This window comes from Notolepis coatsorum (assembly GCF_963971535.1).
Source record: "Notolepis coatsorum genome assembly, chromosome: 17".
In the NCBI taxonomy this organism is placed as follows: domain Eukaryota; kingdom Metazoa; phylum Chordata; class Actinopteri; order Aulopiformes; family Paralepididae; genus Notolepis; species Notolepis coatsorum.
The window spans coordinates 64,176,523-64,199,942 of record NC_140181.1 but is presented as its reverse complement, the minus strand read 5'-3'; the positions used below and the strand labels follow the sequence as shown (position 1 = coordinate 64,199,942).

Genomic DNA, 23,420 nt, shown 5'->3' with positions numbered 1-23,420 from the left:
GTCAGCTCTCTGGAAGCCTCTCCGACAGAGAAGCCTGTTGTTTCTGCACAGCGGCTGGCCATTTGCTAACGCTTCCACCCTGCCTCCTCCTCCCCCCTCCTCTCTCTCGCTCTGGCTCTCCCGGCCCCTCCTTCCCCGGCTGCGTTGCCTAGCAACGGAGGGCTGGAGCAATCGGAGCAGGGGCAGAGCGATTCAGGGAGCAGATTGGCGGATGATTTATTAGCTGGGCTGGAGAGCAGTGAGCCCAGGCAGCTGAAATGGACTGGAGCCGACATGTAGAAAGGGAGGGAGGGTGTAGAAAGGGAGGGAGGGAGGGAGGGAGTGAGCGAGCAGATTGAAAGAGAAGGAGAAGGAGAGGGAGGGGGCAGGGGAGGAGAGGAGCGTGCAGACGGATGGACAGGCTGTGTAAATAGTACAGTATGGGAACATAATTAAGGTGACATAATTAGAGCGGAGACACGGGCTGCTGTGACAGCTCTTAATCGATTTTTGTCTCCGCAGCAGGTCTAAAGCCCGGGCCTCAGGTAATGAAACGGCACTCTCTCACCTTATCACTGCTTACCACTGCTAAAGAGGCATTAAGCACACCACAGAGAAACAAGAGCCCCCGCACTCACTTACACTCAGGATCAGTCAGTCATTAGTGCATCTGCATGCAGTTTTTAGCGGGGGGAAATGCATATGTACTAATGTCTTTAGCTTATATATATTTGGGATGAACTCAGTGGTCATCTGCAAAGTAAGCACATTGCTGTTTTGTGCTTAAGTCACCTGCTCCTTCGCCGTAGCCTGACGGTGGCTTCTAGAGGCGTTAAGAGGGTCAGACTGGTGGTCCTCAGGTTAGTCTGCTCTTAACCCCTGGGACCATGGTGGAGACCGGGGGAAGTCGTGCAGGAATGCTTGTGTTGGAGACGGCTCCATCTACTGGCTAATCAACCGCTGCACCTTCAGCCCCTGACAATGTAAATGAACGGCTCTCTCCTGTCACCGATAGCGTGGCCTTTTGATCCAGCTGTCAGTGAGCAGAAACCGTCTCCGTCTGGCTTTCGATAAGAGCTCTGTTGATTTCCTCTTTTGCAGAGGCTTACTTTTTATAGTTTTGTTATTCCGTTTTTATTATGCTGAACTTACTGAAGGGGAAAAAGTGAGGGTATTGAGTTTGTTTGCATAGGAGATAAAAACCCATGATTTTGCGTTGCTGTTGATATAGGCGTTACTATTTCTGCCTGTAATTTCTCCTCATTTGAAGGTAGCATCCTTTGTATCCTGTGTCACTTCTGTAAAATTGCCCGCCTCTCTCCCCACCAAAGTCGAGTATGTAAACAATCGACGGTTACATAACACCACTGTACATGGCATGGAAAACGGACTCCTCCGGAACACGGGGAGGGGAGGGGGGGGATCCACGTCTGGTTTTCCTGCCATCTTGTCTCCTTTCACCACGTCCAAGACCTTTTCTCCACACATTGTATCAGCCGTCTTGCTCTCTCACTCTCTGCTAGTCGAGTTTGTTGTCTCTCTCTCTCTCTGTGTGTGAGTGCCCTAAGCCCTGAATGCATTCAAAGAATTGCTGTACCTTCCTTCCTTTTTTTTTAAAAGGGAACGGTGCGAGCTCGGGTGTTGTCGTTATAAAAAAAGAGAAGAAGAAAGAGGCAAGGGTTGAGTCTGCCAGTGTGGGGGTTGAGAGGCGTAAAGCTGCTTTGGTCGCGTCAGAGGCTCCAGAGCGGGGCTGAAAGGAAGGAGAGAGCCTGACTGCCAGCATGCAGCGCAGGACTCCGCTCCGGGTTTTCCAGCCCGCCGCAAACCAGAGGCTCTCTAGCAGAAAGATCACATGTAAAGCCTTCCCCTTTGTAGTGGAGGAGCAGAGAGTGACAAGCTATTTCTTGCTTGTAAAAAAGCAATGTACCGTTGGAGACTTTGTGGATTTGCCCCCTAATTTTCCCTTTACCTGTGGCTGGACGTGGAGCTCGGTGCCGCGCTCCCAGAGGACTTTTGCCTGCTTTTCGCTGGAGTTACTTGGTGGAGAGACGGCTGGCTGAGATTACTGAGGAGCGGGGCTTCGCCTCTGGAACAAGAAAGTAAATCTGTTGGTTGTCTGCTTCGCTGGTTATGAATGTTTTTAGCCTCCGCTTTTCATGGCTCGCAGTCTGTGGCTCTTAAAGGAGAAGAAATGCATTTAGGTTGTTCAAGCCTTTTCATATGAATTTATTCCTTGTTGATATTGTTCTTGCTGTGTTCGAGACGTTAATGTTCACGTTCGGTCTTCATGTCGGAATAATTTAAGGGTTTGTTGTGAAGTAGCAGTTTCTGTCCCGGTGCTGTCACCAGGGTCCTTTCAGTTCACTCGTCAGAGTGTATTTATATGTTTTATTTTTTTTATTATTTGACGTAGTTTAAACCCACTCCGTAATTTTTTTTAATGTTGAATGTGTGCTTAGAATCGTGTGGCTGTGCTGTGGAACTCACAAGTTTAGCTTTTTGACTTTGAACTTTATACCTGTACGATTTAACAATATATACAGCAACAAGCAGGTCTATTCCAAACGTTTTTTACTGTAAAAATCAGAATTTTCTGACTGCGCCATTATTTATGTTTTATCCACATCAAAGAGCAGAGTATAATCTTTAGCGTCTCTCTCTCCCTGCTCTACTTGTCATTTCCTCTGCTTGTTATTTGCCCTGACATGGCTGTGTGTGTGTGTGTTGCTCCGGAGTTTAAACGGAGGCTACAGAGGTGTCTAGATTAACACCAAAACTCTCTTCTCCGACCACAGACGAAGCGAAGGAGAAGTGCTTTTTTGACACGGTGCTGGTCTGTAACTTCATGTGATCATGTTTCTCGCTGACTTTCCAGATCCAATCTGATCTTTGTTGTTCTTCTGTCTTCTTCTCCCCTCTCTCTGAAAATGACAGAAGCGCTTCATTAAAGGGCTGAGACAGTTCGGCAAGAACTTCTTCAGGATCCGGAAAGAGCTGTTACCCAACAAAGAAACAGTACGTTTTATTCCTTCTTTTTTATTACAGTGGCTGTTTTAGATGCATCTTCAATGTGTGTGTGAGGCCACATTATTTTTATTTTGGTATTAATATTTAAATGTACACATGGCTTTTTTAGATATAGCTGGTAAACGCATGGAAAGCTTTCAAGAAAGACTGTGACATGTTTGACTGACATTTTGAGCGTGACAGGTTTTCAACCTGAGGCCTTATTGATAAGCACTAAGTGCATCCATCCAACCAGTGTACTGCAGTATTATCAGATCTGCCTAGAGGGTGTTAAGACACTTGTTAAGACAAGGAAAAGTGTACTTTGCTGACATGCGGTTAAAGCCTTTAAAAGTTCACGGTTCACACTAATTAGCACCCCGAGTTCACAATTGATGAAGGAATGGTGAAAATGGTGTGCGTTTCCTGCATAATCCACAAGTTGTGAAAAGTAGCGTTAGCTCATTTTCTGTATTTCAATATTAATTACCTTTATTATGTAAAAGATGACACTTTTTTTGTAGTATATAGGAAACACCCATACACTCTGCACTGTAGTGTTAGCAGCATTGCACTGTATATTGTTTGTGGAACAAGTAGGTGATTTTATATATAGATATTTAAATATATTTGGAATAATAAACTCTAAAGCAGTGTTTGATACATTTTACAAGAGGCGTTAAACATCTCTTCATCACATCCTACCTCTTTTGTTTTGAAGCTAGTTAATAGTGGCTAGCTTGAATTAACCTGTAGAGACAGATTGTCCTCCCTGGGTTACATGTAATTACATGGGATATAATTGAGAATTATCACAATGAACAGCAATTGGAATTTAATTTTAAGTACCTGTAATGAATAAAGCCATATCATTAATATTGTTATTATTATTGGAAATATTATTATTATTGTAAAAGTAGTTTTCCTGGTCTAGTTGTCATACAAATAAGTATTTCCTTCCTAATTGTAACAATGTGAAATTGAAGGGACAACGGTCATTATTTCTGCATCAATACAGTTGGAGATTAAAACACATCCTGAATTCTGAAACTTGTTTTGATTTTCAAGTACCTGCAGCACTATTCATCATTAGTAATGAATAGTAATGTGAACCTTCCACAATCAATGGAGGTTTTCTCCTGATTTATTTTTGATGTGACACATTGTTGTTTTTAAAGCTTTTGCCAGTCACCGATATGGTCCCTACTGGGGGGGGGGGGGGGGGGGGGCGAGGAAGGGAACTCTCGTAATTGTTTTGTTTATGTTCCTTGGCAGAAGGATGTTCCTCTGTCCCTCCTTCCCCCTCCTTCCTCCCCTGTGTGTGTTGGTGTGTTAATCTGTTAATCATAGGCGAACAACTGCAAGGCCTATTACAGGAGACAAATGGGTCAAACTGGATAATGGTTAACCCGGAACTCTGTACCTAGCCCGATAATAGGTGATCAACACTGATGGAGGGGGGGGGGGGGGCATAGCTGCCATATGGGCCTTGAGGTGTTGTGTTCTGGGGTTGACTCCATGCCTTATTTTTAGATAAATATTATAGTTTTTTTTTCCAGGCCGAGAAGGGAACAAGTTGTACATTGGTTGCAAAGTGCCCTCCCATCCCCTCCAACCCCCATCACAGTTTCTGTCAGATGGTAAATAATTCATAGACGTGTATTTTGTTTTATACAGCAGCGCAGACCTTGGTGTTTTTAGTTGCTCTCCTACTGAAAGCATGGAGAAATAATGTTGACACAGACATCAAAAGGTCGTCACCCTTTTTTTTCTCATTTCCTCATCCGCCGGGGGGGGTGGAGTGGGGGGGTGTTGGCTTGTTTCAAACACCCCGACATGTCATGTAATATTTTTACTGAAGTCCTTAGTGTCACCGCTATTATAAAATAAATGTGAGTATGAGAGAGAGAGAGAGAGAGAGAGAGGGAAAACGGATATTTTTTATTCCCCAGAACCAATTTGGGCCTCCTGAATTGGGATTAAAGTGTATGAATACAGTTTCCTCACAAAGGTTCCCTCAATTATTTTTACTGGTTTTCTGAAATATATCACCAGTCCATTTGAGTGGCTATAAAGGAGGTATTAATGCAATTGAACCTGGAGGGGGGAGTCCGCTTGGCAGCAGAGGGTAATAGACGTCCTTCTGGATCCAGCCCTGCCACCACCACAGAGCAGGGAAACATTAATTCCCCCCCCCCCACAAATGGAAAATAAACTGGCCTTTAAACATAAGAAAAGAGGAGAAAATGACTGCGAGAGCGAAGGGGACGGTATCGGAGGCTGGAGGAGAAGGGGGAGCGGAGGGATCGCTCCATATAGACGTCGAAAAGCCTGGGTTGTCGCATGGAGGAGGAGAGGAGAGAGGCAAGAGAGAAAAAAAGCTCCCTCTTTGCTTATGATTGAACTTGCTTTTGTGTTGTAAGGTTGATCTCTGAGCCTAGTGCCAGTCAATACCTCAAGGAAAGCTTTCTCCCACTCTCTGTATCTCTGGAGCAGCGTAGCAATCTCCCCAGAATTTTGTTGGTCTATGAAACCGGTGAGATTCCCCCCCCCCCCCTATCCCTCGACACAGACATATATTACCGTGATTCTGCTCGCATGCCAAGCCACCCGAGAAGAAGTGCCTTTGCACAAACGCGTTCATTCCTTTTTCCGACATGTCGTGCCCCGGGCCCTGTTACCAGCGCCACCCCGGACTACTGTACCGGGGTGTAGCGGGGCCTATAAAGTCCCCCCCTGGGCTGCCGGCCAGGGTACAGGGCTCCTCCTCCCGCTAGCCCCTATTAGCCGGGCCACTCCTGAAGCGCCAGCGCGACTCGGGACAGGCAGTGCCAAGGGTAAGCACCCAGCGCTGTGTAAACACACTGGGCCTGACTAGCGCTCAGGAATGCTTTATATAAAGTCACATAAAAGCCCCGAAGGGGGAAGTGGGTGTGTCGTCTGACCCTCTGCAAAACGGGGCTCCTCTCTCTGCCACCATTTCCTTCAGAGAGAACGTCATGGAACACGAGCCGCCCTGCTCTCTCTCTCCCAGTGTTCAAACAGCTAAATACGCTGAGATGGCAGATCACCGATAACTCTGGTGCCTGATATATTCCGCTGGAAGAGCTTTCATGAAAATGTTTTTTCTTTTTTTCTTTTTTTTCTTTTTTGGATATTTCAGTAGACTGGTCCACATACTCTTATCGCTGTTGTTGAAGGGAGCGTTACATGGTTGGGTGTAGAATTAATTTCATTGGAGAGGAATGGTTCTGACCCGCGTGTTCTCCCCAAATCTATTACGACTAAGGCTGAGGTTACACTATGGCCAGTTTCCGTTTCGTTTTCAGGCTCAGTTTCGCCTTTCAGAACGCAACGTAATGGCAGGCAAGTTAGACATGTAGTACAATGCCAAAGCAGTAGGTGGCGATGTAGTTCAAACATGAAGGCCATTTTCAACCAATCAGAAAAGTTGAATGTGCCAATACACTTCCTGCTAAAAATCAACAATCCACCATCTTTAAATGCCTCGCGTGAGCCATTTAGCCAACGTAGCATTTATTTTTCAGCAAAGAAAGTGCAATAAAAGTGCAATAAACAAAACGGATACATTCACTGTGTGTTCTGCCTCTCATTTACATTTAGTCATTTAGCTGACGCTTTTATCCAAAGCGACTTACAAGTTCTGTACGACAAGGCCGCAAGAAGGGTACAACTCTATCAGCTGAGTAACAATGTTCATCAAAGTGTTGCGTGTTACAGTGTAGGTTAGTTTATTAGGACAAGTGCATGACAGTAAGGTTAGTTAGGGTTAGACTTTTTTTTCTTTTTTTTTTTTTTTTTTTTCCCAAGTTTCAAGTTTTCATTTGTTGATGAAACAAAACTAACATCAACACAATTGACCACTAAGAGCGGAGTTTAGTCTCACAAAAAGATCTTCGCCGATTTTGTTAGCTTACGTGCTAACGTGATTGGGATATGCCAGTATAACAGTATAGCATTGTGGCTAGCAGCTTGGTAACGTTAATGCTAGCAGAATGAATGGATGTAAACTTTATTTAACAGATTGCAGAATGGGTACAATACAATACGACTCAATACAAAAATGTTTTAAGGGAATGCAGACTGTTGTAGCTTGGACTGGGCTTCTTATAACAATAACTTGACAACACATGGTAGCCGCAGCTACTTGGGACAGCTCTGCTGTAAACACTGGAAATAACCGTGCAGGTCTCTACTGCGCATGGACGTTGAGCAACAACGGCTCCGTATCCGGCTCACGCAGATTACATGGCACCATTGTCGGCGAGTTTTTGCGAGTATCCAAAACGGAAACACCTTTTCAGCGTTGCCAGTAGGACAACGCGTTTTCCTGCCAAAACGGCGTTTCTTTTTAACTTGGACAGCAAACGTAATCATTCAGCAACAAAAACGTTGCTGTATTCCCCAGTGTAACCATGGCCTAAATGTTTTGTTGTTTCGGTTCTGTATTCCAGTACATTGGATTGGATTTGCACTTTCAGCTTTAATTTGAGGGTGTTTACATCTGTATTGGGTGAACCATGTAAGAATTGTACATGGAAAGTCCCCCCCCCCCCCCCCCCATTTTAGGACCAGAAGTAATTAGATAAATTAACATAAGCTTAAATAAATTCATCATTGTTAACACTTTGATTGCCAGCGTGGCGTGCACTATTTATCGTTGAATGCCACCACCCACTTCAATGATAGCGCTCTAAACGCATAATCTATGTCTTAAATTATGGCTATGTGTCTAATCTGCCCGTCGCTTATCAATGACTTGTTTGCAGTCAACATTGTTGAAATGGATTGTTTTTTAATCGGTTCATTTCCGTTTTATAGCATTTTGAAAAGACCTAGTTTTCTTAAGTTTCAGGAAAATATATAGATTCCGTGATAAACGGCATTTACCGGAATTTTCTGGAATACACAAAAAACGTTGTAATTATGCACACTAGAGAAGCGGGCTGAAAAATATATTCTCATTTCCTGATCAGCACACACACACACATGGGGCAAACGCTGATATATAGGTGAAAACAGATTTGATTATCCTAAGACTGGTCAAATAAATTGCTTACCTCAGATCAGATGTTCTCCAAAAAGATTATTCCAATTCCTGATCGCCATTCCAAATATCGATTGCGTCTATTGATTCAGCGCTGGGTACTGTAAATATGTATTCCACGTTGTTTTGCGGCTTGGCATTCACTTCGGTCTCTTCAGATGCCTCGCCGGAAAAGTTAAATGAGGAAACTGGACCCCCCCCCCCCCCCCCCCCCTAATCAGGCTAATCCAATGGGGTGCAGTACCACAGGGAGAGACGATAGGGGGCGGTATTTTCCCAATGGAGCTCAGAGAGAGTCTGCAGCACTAGCGTGAGGCTCGATTGATGAAATATGAATTCAAATCGCTAATAAAAAAAAATACGACAAACAAATGCTATATAGCGTTGGTGGCATTCAACAGTCGGCATGAACTAACGACAAGACACGTCCGTGGCACTCAAAGTGTTAATAGTCTGTTTCAAATCCTTGACAGAGTGAAGTCGGCAACCCTTAGGTGGTCATCGGTGAAATGATTGGTCAGTGTCTTTCTTGCTAACAAAACGAAGACCAATGCCCTTCAGTACATTTCAATTGTACTTAATTGGATTTCAGTTGTACAGTGGACTCCAGGGTTGTCCGGTCCCTGGAGGTTCACCCTCCTGTTACTGTAAGTGAGAGTGAAGATGGGTGCAATGTCGGTTTCTCCATTGACTTCCACAGTAAAATTGGACTCTACAAGAAAAGGGCTACAATTCCTACATTGTTCACCTGTTATGGACGTGAACACTCTCAAATTATAGCCGAAAGTCTGGACTTTAACCACTTTAATATAGGGCTGGGCGATATGACCAAAAACGTTATCGCGATAAAATTATAAAATTATTTTCATATAATTCGATATCGATAATTATCGTCGATATAATGTCTGTCAAGTTTAATTAACTTCTTATGCTGCTGCGAATGTCTCAAGTCGAGTTGATGTCGTCATCAGTCCGCGCACGTTAGCAGCAGCCGACAAGCGGAGTATCTCATGACAATAAATATGACACTAAAACTCTCTTCCGCCACAATATATTGAAACGACGTCCACTGTATAACCCCACACTACTTAAACGTGGCCCCAGAATTCAAAACACACACATACTCGGCACGTAAATATATAAAACAACGCCGTGCAAGCTAATTAGCCTAGCAAGCCTTGTTGTTGAGTCTTAGTACCTCTGGGTCTCCTTCCGGATCTCGTTCGCTCTCGGCCATCTCCTTCACTGATTGGTTGTTAGCTGTTGTGCGTATGCACGTCACGTCATCACGTAACGTTGGTTGTTGTTAGTGAGTGGGCTGAGCCGAGGCTGAACGGAGCCAAGCTTGGAAATCGATATATCGAAACTTTGCGACCACGTTTCATGTTTATTTCGAGGAAATAATTTATCGCGATAGTTATCGTTATCGTTTTATCGCCCAGCCCTACTTTAATATTTGTATTTACAAATTGTATACACATATACCGGTATATTATATTCATAGTTTTATTTATTTTACCGCAATTTTAGTTTGGTACATATTTGAATTGAGTGTGCGGAACAACATATTGTAACAGCAGGGACTGTAGTGCAGATGAACACAGGGATGAGGTGCTGAGCAGGTCTTGCTGCAGCATCCCTATTCCACAGGAGGAGAGAGCAAGAGCACACAGCCCCTCAGGCCCTGTCATTTACAGGCCAGGATGGCCAACAAGAGAGCAGTGTTCTCAACACAACCTCACAGCAGATGTTTGCCCCTGTGCAATCTGTACAAACGTCAAATTGAATTCATTGCCATGTCTTTAGCCCAGCAGCCAGAGCCTTGGGGATGAGTGTGATTATAAATACTTTGGTTCAGGCACTAATTAAACCAGCTTAAAACTAGGGGGCCTGCTCAAGTTGGCAGCAGCTGTCTGGAGTTGACAGAATAGCTTGTGTGCGTTGGTAAATGATATAGCTTGTTTATGTAGTGCAAACCATATTGGTCGGCGGAAGCTCAGCCAGTATGTATTGATGTGCTTTCAGTAGACCACAGGCTATTTAGCCTTCCTGGGTGTCTGCAAAATCTTTCTGCCTAATAGATGGAACGCGGAGAGGAGGAGCTCCCTCTGTAATTGAGTTCTTTGGTAGGCTCCATGTTGTGGTTTTTGGAGGGGACTAGCTTATCAGCAGAACACACGGAATCGACCCCCCCCCCCTGCAAAATAGGCGCTGTTGCCGTCCAATCTGCTTTCATTGGCAAAAGCGCTTACAGCAGGAAAAACATGAGTGCTGATTCTTCAGCGTGTGCATCCCTGACCTGTGAAAGCAGAGCTTATTCAGTCATTCTCCAGCAGAAAGGCTCTGCGCAGCAGGGAAGGGCTGTCTGTTTAACCGCCTTTCACACACACACACACACACACACACACACACACACACACACACACACACACACACACACACACACACACACACACACACACACACTCTGTTCCACCAGCCAAGGCCCTTTCACTGTGCATTCTCTCTCTTCGCTTTCTTGGTGCTTTGAAAACCCGTTGGGATAGTCTATTTTTGTTGTTGTACTTTGTATCTTGAGTAATGATTGATTGTTGTTTACACTATTAGAACTGTAATGGAAATCAGATGGTAGCAAAACTGGTCATCTGGATGTGTTGTGTGACAACTTCCTAGTGAAGTGAAATCATTTAAAATGTCAGTTCTACCTCAGGAGAGAATTTACACTCATTAAACTTTTTAGATTTTTTCCACCTGCCCAGTTGTTACCAGTTAATTGACTTAGGAGACATAGCAAATATAAGGCAGCACTGACTGGTAAATGTACCCTTCAGTTCCCGTATTCATTAATGACATATAAGCGCCACAAGCGATTATCGGCACACTGTAAGCATATCATGTGCAAAGTGTCGTGCTCAGTGACGAGTAAAAAGCACGAGGAGATGCATCACCATTAAACCTTGCTGTGATTTAGCTCCTAGATAAACACGGTCCTCCACCTTGCTGAAGTGAGTCAGGCGGGCGCTCCTCCTTCCTCGGGGGCTACAGACTGTGTAGGGAGCAGGAGGCACGCTGGCTGGCTGCTCTAATGGATGTTTACACAACTCTGTATTAGCCACCAGAACCCAGGGATCACATGCTCCCACTGCTCTCTGCTCTCCCAGCCCTGGCTCACTCCTCCTGAAAAGTGGGAGAGATTTTATTAAATTTTTTTAGGAAGGGCTGTGGTTAGATTCAAGGTTGATTGTCCATTGTTATCCTCCGTTGGCTCTTTATTCCTCCCTCTCGGCCCCCCCCCACTCTCGCCCCCCCCCCCCCCCCCCCCCCCCCCCCCCGCTCTTGCCAGTAACGGCCTTAACCGTTTGGCTTCATGTCAAAGCAGGGGCCTTTTGTGGCTCTGTCACAAATCTGCCAGGAAAAACAGAAACCATCTGTTCAGGCCTGGGCCTGAGAGGGGATGAGTGTGTAAATACATGAGTTTAGCCCTCGCCCTCAGCCTTGCCCGAGCACACAAGACCACCGAGGCCAATCCCACTCGGCCCCAGCCTGCACTCCCACACAGCCCTATATATCATATATAATATACTGTACATAAAGGCTTCTCATAAAGTAGGCTATTAAAAAATGACAAGCGGGAAAGGATGACACAAGAACAAGAAAACGTGTACTACAGTATTGAGTCTGAAGATTTGCGCAAACACCAACGCAATAATACATGTTCGTTGTACATCACGTTATTCTGGCAATAAGAATTGATGCTCAAAATAGTTTTTGAGGTGCACCGGCCCTTTTTAGAAAACAGATGTTTCAAATGTCACGTTTTCCCCAGAATGTCTTGGGCTTTGAAGAATTTAAATCTAATCCTACAGTTATATATTGTCAGTATCAGACAAGTTAAAGCAGCTACTAGGAAGATTTTTACTTCAATATATCATCGTAAATTCAATGTCCATAGCTTGGCATGATTGCTGCAGAAACATGTCGAGATCGATAAGAGACTGAAAGACAATTGCCGTGATGGCGACAAGTCCGTCAATACCCTCTATTTTCTATTGATGTTGTTGTGTCCGGTTCCGGATCCACGGGAGTTCTGCTGAAGGCATATGGCACAAAGGAAGCCTTTCAAAACAAAACTTGCTTAATCAACAAAAATAACTTCACCATTCGCCGTTAGCAAGGATTCTCAGCTTCTCCTCTCATCAAAACAGGTTCCCATGCTTTGGGGTGGAACTAGCGGCAAACCAGGAAGCAACAGGGTTCATAGGATATATGGTCTCATGAGAATTCATGAATTGTTTCAGCAATGGTCTCATTTGGTTACTTTATAGGAAGGTATCACAACCAATATGACATGGATATATTTTTATATATCTGTAGCTATAAATAAATAATAATAATAATCAACTTTGTTTGTATAGCACCTTTCATACAAGAATTGCAGCTCAAAGTGCTTCACAGCAGTAAAAAAGACATAAGCATAAAATGAGCTCAGAATTGGCAGATCAAGAGCAATGCATAAAGTGCAGACATAAAAGTAGGTATAAAATGAGCATAAAATAGACTGCAGCAAAATATACAAAGTCAAGATAAGGCATAGAACATAAGAATTTGCAGATACACATAAAATAGACATATCAATCCAGTATTTTAGATGTTTACACAATACGGTTGATAAGAAAAGAGTGCCTTGTTTTACAAGTTGATATGGCTGCTTCTCAGTCAATTATAAAATGTGTACTCATACAGATCTGTTAATGGTGCCATCTAAGATTAGGAGGGTTTCCTGTTCGATTTGTAAAAATACCACTCCAAGTAATGTCTCACGGCAAGCTCACCGCCGACAAAGTTCCTACTAATGCTCTACTCACAATGTAGATTCATTTGACGTACAACTAATACAGATGAATGGCCGAAGTGTTAATTGTAAATCCTTTTTTAGTTTGGGGGGTTGTTGGCCTTGCTGTGGTGGGAGGACCACGCTCTTGAATAAATGCAAAGAAAACACTTTTGCACACAAAGTGGAACTCGTCCATTTTTGTCAGGGTCACGTACACAGACGACCATTGCAAGTGGCAATAACTGGAGTGGAAGCCCTAAGTGTAGCGATATGAGGTAAGCCCTTTCCTTGTGGGATAATCCACCGGCCAGAAAGCTCCTGCAGACGGGAGCATTCTAAAAGGCCTTGTGATACTAAGCTCATGTTGTCACTATCTCATGTTCTTGGTTGCTGCAGCACACACTGTACCGCTCTGCAAGTGATTTAGTAGGTTTAGGTCGCTGCAGAGGCCGGCGCAAATACCTTGGTTTCTATTTAATTATAGCCAAGTATTTTATTTTATAGCAGTGCATTATTATTATTATTATTATTATAGATTCAGACGAAAGCTATCCTACGAATGGCAAGTCGGAGGCCTAAATAGATACACTTGTTTACTCAATGAAGGAAAATAACTAGATTGTAATACAGGTAAGTGTTGCCTGGGGCGTATTGCAATATGACAAAGACCTGGTGACATTCATGTGCAGGAAGAATACAATATCAGGCTGTGATGTCAGCCTTGTGTGGCTTCAGTGAAACCCAACTTGACAGTTTGGTAGAGGTATTGATCTGATAAAAACTGATGTATGTATATCTTTATTGTAGATGTTCACAAAGTTTTCCGTTGGGGAAAAACTTTGCAGTTGAAAAAAGGTAATGCATATATCGCGATATTATAATATTGCGACTAGTATGGTGATAATATCGTGCCGTGGCGCTTCTGGTGATTCCCACCCCTAGAACTTAAACTGTCACTCGGTCTCTCTGATGCTAATTCACAGCATGAGGACTCTCTCAACCACAGGAATGTCATGAGCAGCACTCCGCTCATCCAAGCACCATCCCCTCCAAACAATATGGAGCCCTCCCATATAGATCACCCCCTTGCAATATATCTCAAAAGTGATATTTTTGCGAGCCAGGTTTAGAAAGAAATTAAGAGAACGTCATGGTACCTAATAGTGCTTCTTTTTTCCAACCACGTCCTTGTCTTTTTATGTCCTGCTACATGGTGCGTTTGTTCCTTGGGCACATTGTAACTTTCCACTCTGGGAAACGTTTCACGCGGCACATTGCGGTCCCTCGAGAATTTCCTTTAGCTTCTTCTTCCTCTTTCGTTCTACAGACTCACCGGTGCACCTGTTAGCTCATTGTTTCAAAAGCTCGAGTTAACGTTTTTCATTAGTCCCTACCTAATATAATGGTACTTGACACAGTATAAGTGATGGAGGGCCAGGGTGACCTTTCCCTGTGTCTGCCGGGCTGTTGCTGAGGCCGCGTGGTTGTCGGCCCGCAGTGGCGAGGCGTAGGGCAACCGCTGAGAACAATCATTAAGCACCGAGCAAAGCCAGCGCTCGGCACCACTCGGCACTTTTGATCTGCACATTTCAATTAGATTTCACATCAGGACGCCTGCCTTCCCTCAGTCAGCACCTGTGGCCCTGCCTGCCCGACAGGCCGGCCGGGCTAAAGAGGGAGGCGGGGTCAGGCACAGAGAATAGCTAGATTCTATACCTCCTTAACACTTTGCCGTCCGTCCACGTATATATACGTGTTTCGATTCCATGCGTTGTGGACCAGAGCCACGTATATACTCGTGGCAAGTTGTTATTGTTTTATTCCATATTTATAACGCTATTACAGTCCGCCATCGATTTGCAGGACCTACCCGCATATTTGATTTTCGAAACATGCAATACCGGCCAGATCCGCTTAGGGGCGCCATTGCTCCACTGCAGTATCATTGAGGGGATTAAAAAAAATAAATCTTTTACAGCCTGTGGGCGGATCATATGAGCCTCGATTCCAAACGAAGACCCTCCATCTTTGATCCAGTTACCGAACGCATTTTTCAGCCTGGAATAATGGGATTTATGATTAGCCAATGGACATATCGATCGACCAGAATCCGATGACTAATGAAGAAATGCTGCCGGCGATCACATGGCCTGACGGTAGGATACTATTACCCCAAATTACAGCTGGATTGGACATTGGACAACGTGATAGACCACTGACATTGGCTACCTGAACGCACACTCTATTGCTAATCAATAATACTAATCGGCGTTCCCCGCCGCCTCCATTTAATCCATAGATGCTCTGTAATAGTCCGGATGCTACGCAGTTTGTTTTATTTCATTCGTATATATACAGCAGAAATTGATATAACGGCGCCAACGTTTAGCCTATTTTCTAGCTTCCTGAAAAAAAAAAGAGACGAAAAGCGCTATAAACCTTATATTCACGACGCTATAAAATGACAACCAACCGATGGATTTTTATTTTCTTTAAGCCATTATGAAGGCACGGTTTATGCACTCAAGTGACAATGAGAATGGACAGATAGCAATACTATAAATCAGGGCTATTCAACTAAATTGTTCAGGGGGCCACATTGTCAGAAACCCAAGGGGCCAGGGGCCGGACTGCCACGGCGCCTCCCTGTGCTATGAATATATGTACACGTGACACAACACGCAACCACATTTTCACAACTTTTATTTAACTACATTGCAAAAGTAGTATACTTTTCAAAAAAAGTGCTTCATTTATGTGCCGCATCTGCAACATCTCCTGCAAAAAGTGCTTCATTTATGACTGTGCAACAACTGCAACATCTCCTCTTCAACATTTAAATATAAAAATAAAAAACAAACCAGTGCATGATGTGCATCTGAACATTCTAACATCAACACTTGAACAAAAAAACACATTTATAGTGCAGCTGAGCTTCATGTCTGTGCAACAACAGCAAATCACAGCATCTTATTAGCACTTATTGTCCACTCTTAACTCTCAAACATCAGGGGGGGTGGGGTGCAGACAGGCCTAGCCTACATACACACATCTAATGAGAGAGATTGCACTTCTTTGACTGGGCAATGGCAGAGAAAGAGGGTTCATAGGAAGTGAGGGCTACCCGCAAACAGTGATGCAAATGCTAATTTGTCAAGGAGGCACGGTTGCTTGTTTTAATGGCATTCATGTGAGAGAAACTGGATTCACAGGTGTATGTTGAGCCAAACATTGTTAGCACAGATATTGCCAGCGTTTTTATTTTGGGGAATGTGTTGACATGAATACACTTTATCCAAAATGTTGTGGTGGATTCATTCTCAAGTGCCTGCTTCAGAGCAGATGATGCTTGCATGTCAATTCTTTCAAGTTGCAGGAGACCTTCTTTTGTGGAAATAGCAGCTACATTGGCAAATGGGTTGCTCACAAAATGCATCAATTCTCTGGGCATGTCAAATTCATCAAATCGACTTGCAAAGTTTTCCCTCAATTTATCAATGAAATCTGTCATTAATTGAGTGACTTTTGGCTCAATTGTGTGTGTGAACGTTGACATGAAAAGAAAAAAGTAAAAAAATGATATATATAACTCTTAGAAAGTACATCGGTTTGTAAACAATCCTCTGTCCTCTGAGGCATAAATCGCCGCAAGAGTGCAGACGCCAAAGTGTTAAATAGATGCATAAACACATGGTAACTTGATCGAATGCAAGTAGCTATTTGGTGATATGGTGGGTATTTGCTACTTTGTTCTCTCCGTGTGCGCGTCCTCTGAAGTGGATCTTCCAGAGGTCCTGTTTACTGCGTATCCCTGGTGTTGTAAAGCTTGTCCCACTATGAGATGGTCCATCATTCCCTTCTTCATCGAACCCGGTCTTGGTGTTATGAGTTCTCCCCGCGGGTTTCGTCTCCTGTGAGCTCCCACTCTGAAGAATCTGGAATCCGCGGCACTATTCCAGATGTGCTCAACTGCACAAGTCCGTGGGTCCGTGAGAACTAAGCATCGGTGGGCTTTGCCACAGTCCAGCACCTCAATTTACCCAGTATGTGAGAAGGGTTTCGCTCCAACACCCTCTGTAAATGTTCCCAGCGCTGCTCCGGCCTGATAAGGTGGGAGTCCTACAGGCACGGGTGGATATGAATATCCCCTCAGAGCTCCATAAAGAAGGATCTTATTAAACTGGCCTAAGCCCACTGAGTTGAGCTCTTTCTGCCAATCAAAGCAGTCGTCAAGAGGGACTTATCTTGTACCTTAATGTCAGATATTAACTTGGCTTGTAGAGGCGATTAAGGAACGTCCACGTGATCCTCTGCCGGTGTTTACTCACAGCAAACTCAACAACAGCCCGATGACCCTGCCATTTGTCCAGATAAGGACTCTGGTGAACTGCACGCTGTTATTTTTTACATGATCTTGCTATTATGTGAGGAAAGTATAATGTCACAAAAAATATAATAACAAGCCATATTTTCTATTCGGACCAAGTAGCCTTTTATAGCAATTTCAAAGCACTTGCTGTCAGGTGTGTTAGACCATTTTTGTAAGAATATGTTAAGCTGTTTTCTGCAAAGCTGTTGAGCTGTTTTAGAGAGTAGTGCACTGACTAATTTATGTCAAGTTTCCCGGCTAAAGCAGCAAAGGAAAACAATCGATAGCCATTAAACCCATGGAGCTCTGTTGAGCAGCAGTTTAACAGACCTTAGATAGTAGATGAGTGTCCTCTGGGCCTTAAAGATTACAGGTGACTTACAGCTCACCTAACAATCACACTACCCCCTTCATGAATTCATTATAGATCCACTGGAATACGACTAACAAGTGAGAGAGAGAAAGGCAAAACCCCACAGGAAACGACATAATTGCCCCCAACTCCTGTCGCCAATTTTCAGGGCTTGTGTATTATTTTGAGTGTGGCCGGAAAGTGTCAGTTAATTTGCACAGGCTGCCTCAGCAAAGTGCTTTCTGATCCATGATTGCACGTGTTAATGTTTCAGTTGGGTATTGATTTCCTGGCTGCCTTTTGTGCACTGGATTTATCCGCCTCGCTCGCTGGCAAGCGCGCCCCTCCGAATGTTTGATTAAAGTTGAATTGACTCTTCCAGTGAAGGGGCGAGGAGCCATTTCACTCTCTATTTGTAGCGCCAAAGCTCTCCCCGACATGTTCTTTTGTTCCCATTCAAGCGCCTGCCACCCAGGCAGCCACCAATGCACTGATCCTAATACCCGTGCATTCAGTGAGCCTCCCAGCCTAATCCTGGGACAGACACGGCCGCAGCACAAACACACCCGGCCAGTTAGAAAACCTGGCATGGACTTACCTGCCCCATCGCTTTTCTATGTGGAAATTCTGTGGTGGTTACTAATGTATTATTTCCACATTTCCCTTCCTCGACGTCTGATATTTTACAGGATGAACACTTCACAGATTCTCAAATTTTTTGGTAAAAGGAACTTAATGTTAATTGATTTACATGTGTGTAATTGTATAATTCTCGAATTGTTTCTTTTTTTTCACCAAGCCGAGTCTTCCTCCTCACAAAACCCACCCTTGTCAAATACACACAAGTCTAATAGCGTTATTTAGCCATGTCCTTAGCATCTGTTCTGTGTTGTTTGTTTGCAGGGGGAGCTAATCACCTTCTACTACTATTGGAAGAAGACCCCCGAGGCGGCCAGCTCTCGAGCCCACCGAAGACACCGCCGCCAGCCCGTCTTCCGCCGCATCAAGACACGGACCGCCTCGACTCCCATCAACACTCCGTCACGCCCACCCTCCAGCGAGTTCTGTACGTAGACTAGCCCCGCAGAAAGGGGGCAGGGAAAATAATAATAATAAATAAAGATATTTGTATTTTGAAGGTGTGAATTCACATTGAAGTGACAACTGTTGCTTTGGTTGTCCAAGGGAAGTGACAGTTGGGATTGGATGATCAAGAAAAGAGGGCGGGTTTAAGATAGGTCAATTGAATGTGTGCTTTCTTGCTCTCTTCCAGTGGACCTTAGTTCAGCCAGTGAAGATGACTTTGACAGCGAAGACAGTGAGCAGGAGCTGAAGGGCTACGCCTGCCGCCACTGTTTCTCTACCAGTAAGAGACACACACACACACACACACACACACACACACACACACAGTTGATGTCATATAGACCTGCATGACGACTCCTATCGCTACTGTGATCAGTGTGAACCCAGCACCACCCGGCGCCGCTGACAGATGGGCATCAGAGGATGTCGGGACTAATTTGATCAAATCAGACAGGAGCCCGCAGCCTGTTTTCACTCTCTCCACCTCATTATCCCTCTCCTCGCTCAGCACAGCTGGCTTCCCAGTGCCGACCCCCCATCCGACGATGCTTAACATGACTGCCATCACAACAAGGGTGGCTAATAACCACGGTTTTTATTGTGTTAACCCATATACACCCCGTTGGGTTTTCTACCTGGGTATCTGGCGCACGGGAGTGATGAATACATCCGGAATGCAGAGGGAGGGCAGAAAGTCTGCGGTGCTCCCAGCGCTTTTGATTAATTAAGTCTGAGATTAAGAATACATTATATTTTTAATAGACGTTGGAAGATAATTTAGGCATGTCTCTCGATATCGTCGGGGCTACGGAGACCTTTCTGTTTCTAATATTTTAGTTCATATTCCCCGGTAGCTGTGTGTGATGTAACGTGAGTGGCTTTCTCCACAGCCTCCAAAGACTGGCACCACGGGGGCCGGGAGAACATCCTGCTGTGCACCGACTGCCGCATCCACTTCAACAAGTACGGCGAGCTGCCCCCCATCGAGAAGCCCGTGGACCCGCCCCCATTTATGTTCAAACCTGTCAAAGAGGAAGAAGATGGACTCAGCGGGAAGCATAGCATGAGGACCCGACGGAACCGAGGCTCGGTGAGCACACATTCCTGCTCCTCGTCCATCTCTCCATTCACACATGTACATAGTCGCCTCTGAGTCCCACCACCCACCAGACTGTGTAGAGCCAGAATACAGATGCTGGCATCAGTCAAGCAATAAAAGCCACACAATCTAGGCTAGTAGTGCAAGAACAACTAGAAGTTTGGAAATCAGGAGCCTTAGCTATAGTGTATTTCCACCTAAATTCTCCTTTATATTGGAATAAAATTTTGAGTTTTATTCTGACTCATATTTGTTCCGTGTTGTCTTAGATGTCGACGCTACGTAGTGGCCGTAAGAAGCAAACATCCAGCCCTGATGGCAGAGCCTCGCCCACCAATGAGGACCTGCGCTCCAGTGGACGCACGTCACCAAGCGCAGCGAGCACAGACAGCACTGACAGCAAGGCAGAATCCATGAAGAAACCTAGCAAGGTACACACTGTTCAGTGTGTATATATCTAGTGTTAACTTGGTACAACCCTACCTGTGTCCTAATGGCTCATAAATCTAGTCTTAACTTGGTACAATCCTACCTGTGTCCTAATGGCTCATAAATCTAGTGTTAACTTGGTACAACCCTACCCGTGTCCTAATGGCTCATACATCTAGTCTTAACTTGGTACAATCCTACCTGTGTCCTAATGGCTCATAAATCTAGTGTTAACTTGGTACAACCCTACCCGTGTCCTAATGGCTCATACATCTAGTCTTAACTTGGTACAATCCTACCTGTGTCCTAATGGCTCATAAATCTAGTGTTAACTTGGTACAACCCTACCCATGTCCTAATGGCTCATACATCTAGTCTTAACTTGGTACAATCCTACCTGTGTCCTAATGGCTCATACACCTAGGGCTAGATCCACAAAGAATGGATTGCACGGAGCAAGTTACACCCTTACTTACAATTCATTATGATTCAAATGCAATCTGTTAATAAAACTTTCAATCAATCAATCTGCACGGTGATTGATTGAATGAACATTTTATTAACATATTGCAGAATGGGTACAATACAGTACAGCTCAATACACACAATTGTTAAGGGGATGCAGACCAGAGAAAGACTTTCATCTTGTTTACATCAGGGTCCCCCATTTTCAATTCATAATGAATTGTAGGTAAGGGTGCAACTTGCTCCGTGCAATCCATTCTTTGTGGATCTAGCCCCTAGTGTTAACTTGGTACAATCCTACCCTTGTTTTAATGGCTCATACATCTAGTGTTAACTTGGTACAATCCTACCCGTGTCCTAATGGCTCACGTGTCTTGTTCACACAGAAGATCAAGGAGGAGGCCCCCTCGCCTATGAAGAGTGCCAAACGCCAGCGAGAGAAGGGAGCGTCGGATACAGAGGAGCCCGAGAGGGCATCTGCCAAAAAGTCCAAGACACAGGTGAGATTATGCTTTGTTATTTTGTGAATCGTATGCGTTTTCAGCCCAATTTCACTTAAAATATGTAAATAAAGTACTAATCAACCACAGGAAAAAAGGTACATAATGTACGTTGTGTTATAGCCAAGTCATTTATTAACGAATTGTATAGAAAATGTAACATGCGTACATATTACAAAAAAAGTACATATATTACATATTCAAAAATGTTTAGCTTTTTACGTTTTCAGACAATGTTTAAGTTCCCCTGCTGGGGATAAAACCCTAACTTTGTCTTAACCGTAACCGTTAAGCGAATGTTAAAACTAACCTTAACTCTTAACTATAATCATAGTTCCATAGTGGTGAGAGCACTAGCCCACGACTGCAATGATTGTTCGTTTAACTCCTGGTTGCAACGTTTGTTTTGGATTTTTGCTGATACAAACATAAATATATTACTTATGGCTATAACATAACGTACATTATGTACCTTTTTTCCTCTGATCGATTAGTGCTTCATGTTTTCTGATGAGACCGTGTTGGGACTGTAGCACGTCTCTGTCCCACAGCTGATAGTATGAGGCTAACACTTCTCTCTCGTGTCCCTCAGGAGATGAGTCGATCGGACTCTCCTTCAGAATGTGAAGGGGAGGGAGAGGGCGAGAGCTCCGATGGACGCAGTGTCAACGAGGAGCTCAGCAGCGACCCCAAGGACATTGACCAGGACAACCGCAGCTCGTCCCCCAGCATCCCCAGCCCCCGTGACAACGAGAGCGACTCAGACTCTTCTGCCCAGCAGCAGCTCCTTCTGCAGGGCCAGCACCCTCCGGTCATCCAGTGTCAGCCTGGCACCTCCGCTGCCTCCACAGCCCCCACTCCACCCATGTCCTCTGCTCCTTCGCTGCCCCCACAGGTCTCCCCCACGGCGGCCCCTGTCTCGCTACCTCCCCAGCCGCTGCCCCAGGCCAGCCCACTGTCTCTCATCCAGTCCGGAGCATCCCTCCATCCTCAAAGGTTGCCGTCTCCACATTCACCTCTGACTCAGGCTCCGCCTCCCGGGCCCCCGGGCCCACCCCAGTCATTACCCAGCTCACATCACGGCCCCATGCCTCCTATGCCACACCCACTCCAGGCTGGCCCCTCCCACATGCCTCACCCTCACTCCATGCCTCAGGGCTTCCCTATGGGGCAGTCTCAGCTCCCGCCCTCATCAATCTCTGGCCAATCACAGCAGAGGCCACACACACCTCCCTCCCAATCCCAGACATCTTCACAGAATGCAGGCCAGCCTCCCCGAGAGCAGCCCTTGCCTCCCGCCCCCATGTCCATGCCTCACATCAAGCCCCCACCCACCACGCCCATCCCTCAGATACCAAACCCACAATCCCACAAACATCCACCCCACCTATCGGCGCCTCCATTCCCCCAGATGCCTTCCAACCTGCCTCCACCACCTGCCCTCAAGCCCCTCAGCTCCTTGTCTACCCATCACCCTCCATCAGCACACCCGCCTCCCCTCCAGCTCATGCCCCAAGGACAGCAGCTACAACCTCCCCCTGCCCAGCCTCCTGTCCTCACCCAATCCCAGAGCCTCCCGCCCTCAGCCAGTCACCAGCCTCCTCCTCCGCCTCCTCCTCTGCCACCCTCCGCGGCGGCCTCGCACCCCGGCGGACTTCCGCACCCACCCTTCCCCCCTCATCCTTTCAACCCTGTTCTACCTCCAGCCGGCCCTCCTCCCTCCTCATCGAGCTCCATGCCGAGCCTCCAGCCTCCGTCTTCCTCCACCTCCATCTCCATGCCGCTCCCGGCCTCCGTCACCTGTACCGGCACAGGGCCCACTGTCCCACCTGTGCACATCAAAGAGGAGCCTCTGGACGAGATCGAAGAGCCAGAGAGCCCTCCCCCGCCACAGAGAAGCCCCTCCCCCGAGCCCACCATTGTCAATACGCCCAGCCACGCCAGCCAATCAGCACGGTAGGTCTAGCGAACACTCTCGCACTGACTGAACAGCCTGACAGAAGCCACTGCTGCAAACTGTTGTTTGTAAACCATCTGAACTGAAGTTATTTTTGCCTCGGGCTGCCGATTAGCTCTCAAAACACATTAACAACAAAAGAGTCTCGGATTGTAACGCGGTGATGTAGGCACTAAATTGAATGTCCTCAGTCAAATGGGCATCGAAGACGGCGATTATCCTTACCTTGTGTGCTGAGCGGCTGATGACTGGGAATTACCCAGCAGGGAGAGCAGA

The 23,420-nt window shown here is 45.4% G+C and overlaps 1 protein-coding gene across 5 annotated transcripts in view; it reads left to right on the top strand.

Annotated features, from left to right (window-relative positions):
* rerea (arginine-glutamic acid dipeptide (RE) repeats a) overlaps positions 1–23,420 on the top strand; it is a 249,906-nt gene that overhangs the window by 220,247 nt on the left and 6,239 nt on the right. For 2 of the 5 annotated variants that reach the window (XM_084333672.1, XM_084333676.1), the window contains 7 exons: positions 2,914–2,994; positions 18,512–18,674; positions 18,882–18,974; positions 19,585–19,784; positions 20,063–20,224; positions 21,074–21,187; positions 21,780–23,143. In XM_084333672.1, the coding sequence (XP_084189798.1) occupies positions 2,914–2,994; positions 18,512–18,674; positions 18,882–18,974; positions 19,585–19,784; positions 20,063–20,224; positions 21,074–21,187; positions 21,780–23,143 (2,177 nt within the window). The remainder of the gene's footprint in view (positions 1–2,913; positions 2,995–18,511; positions 18,675–18,881; positions 18,975–19,584; positions 19,785–20,062; positions 20,225–21,073; positions 21,188–21,779; positions 23,144–23,420) is intronic. The other 3 variants (XM_084333673.1, XM_084333675.1, XM_084333674.1) reach the window with 3 other exon arrangements.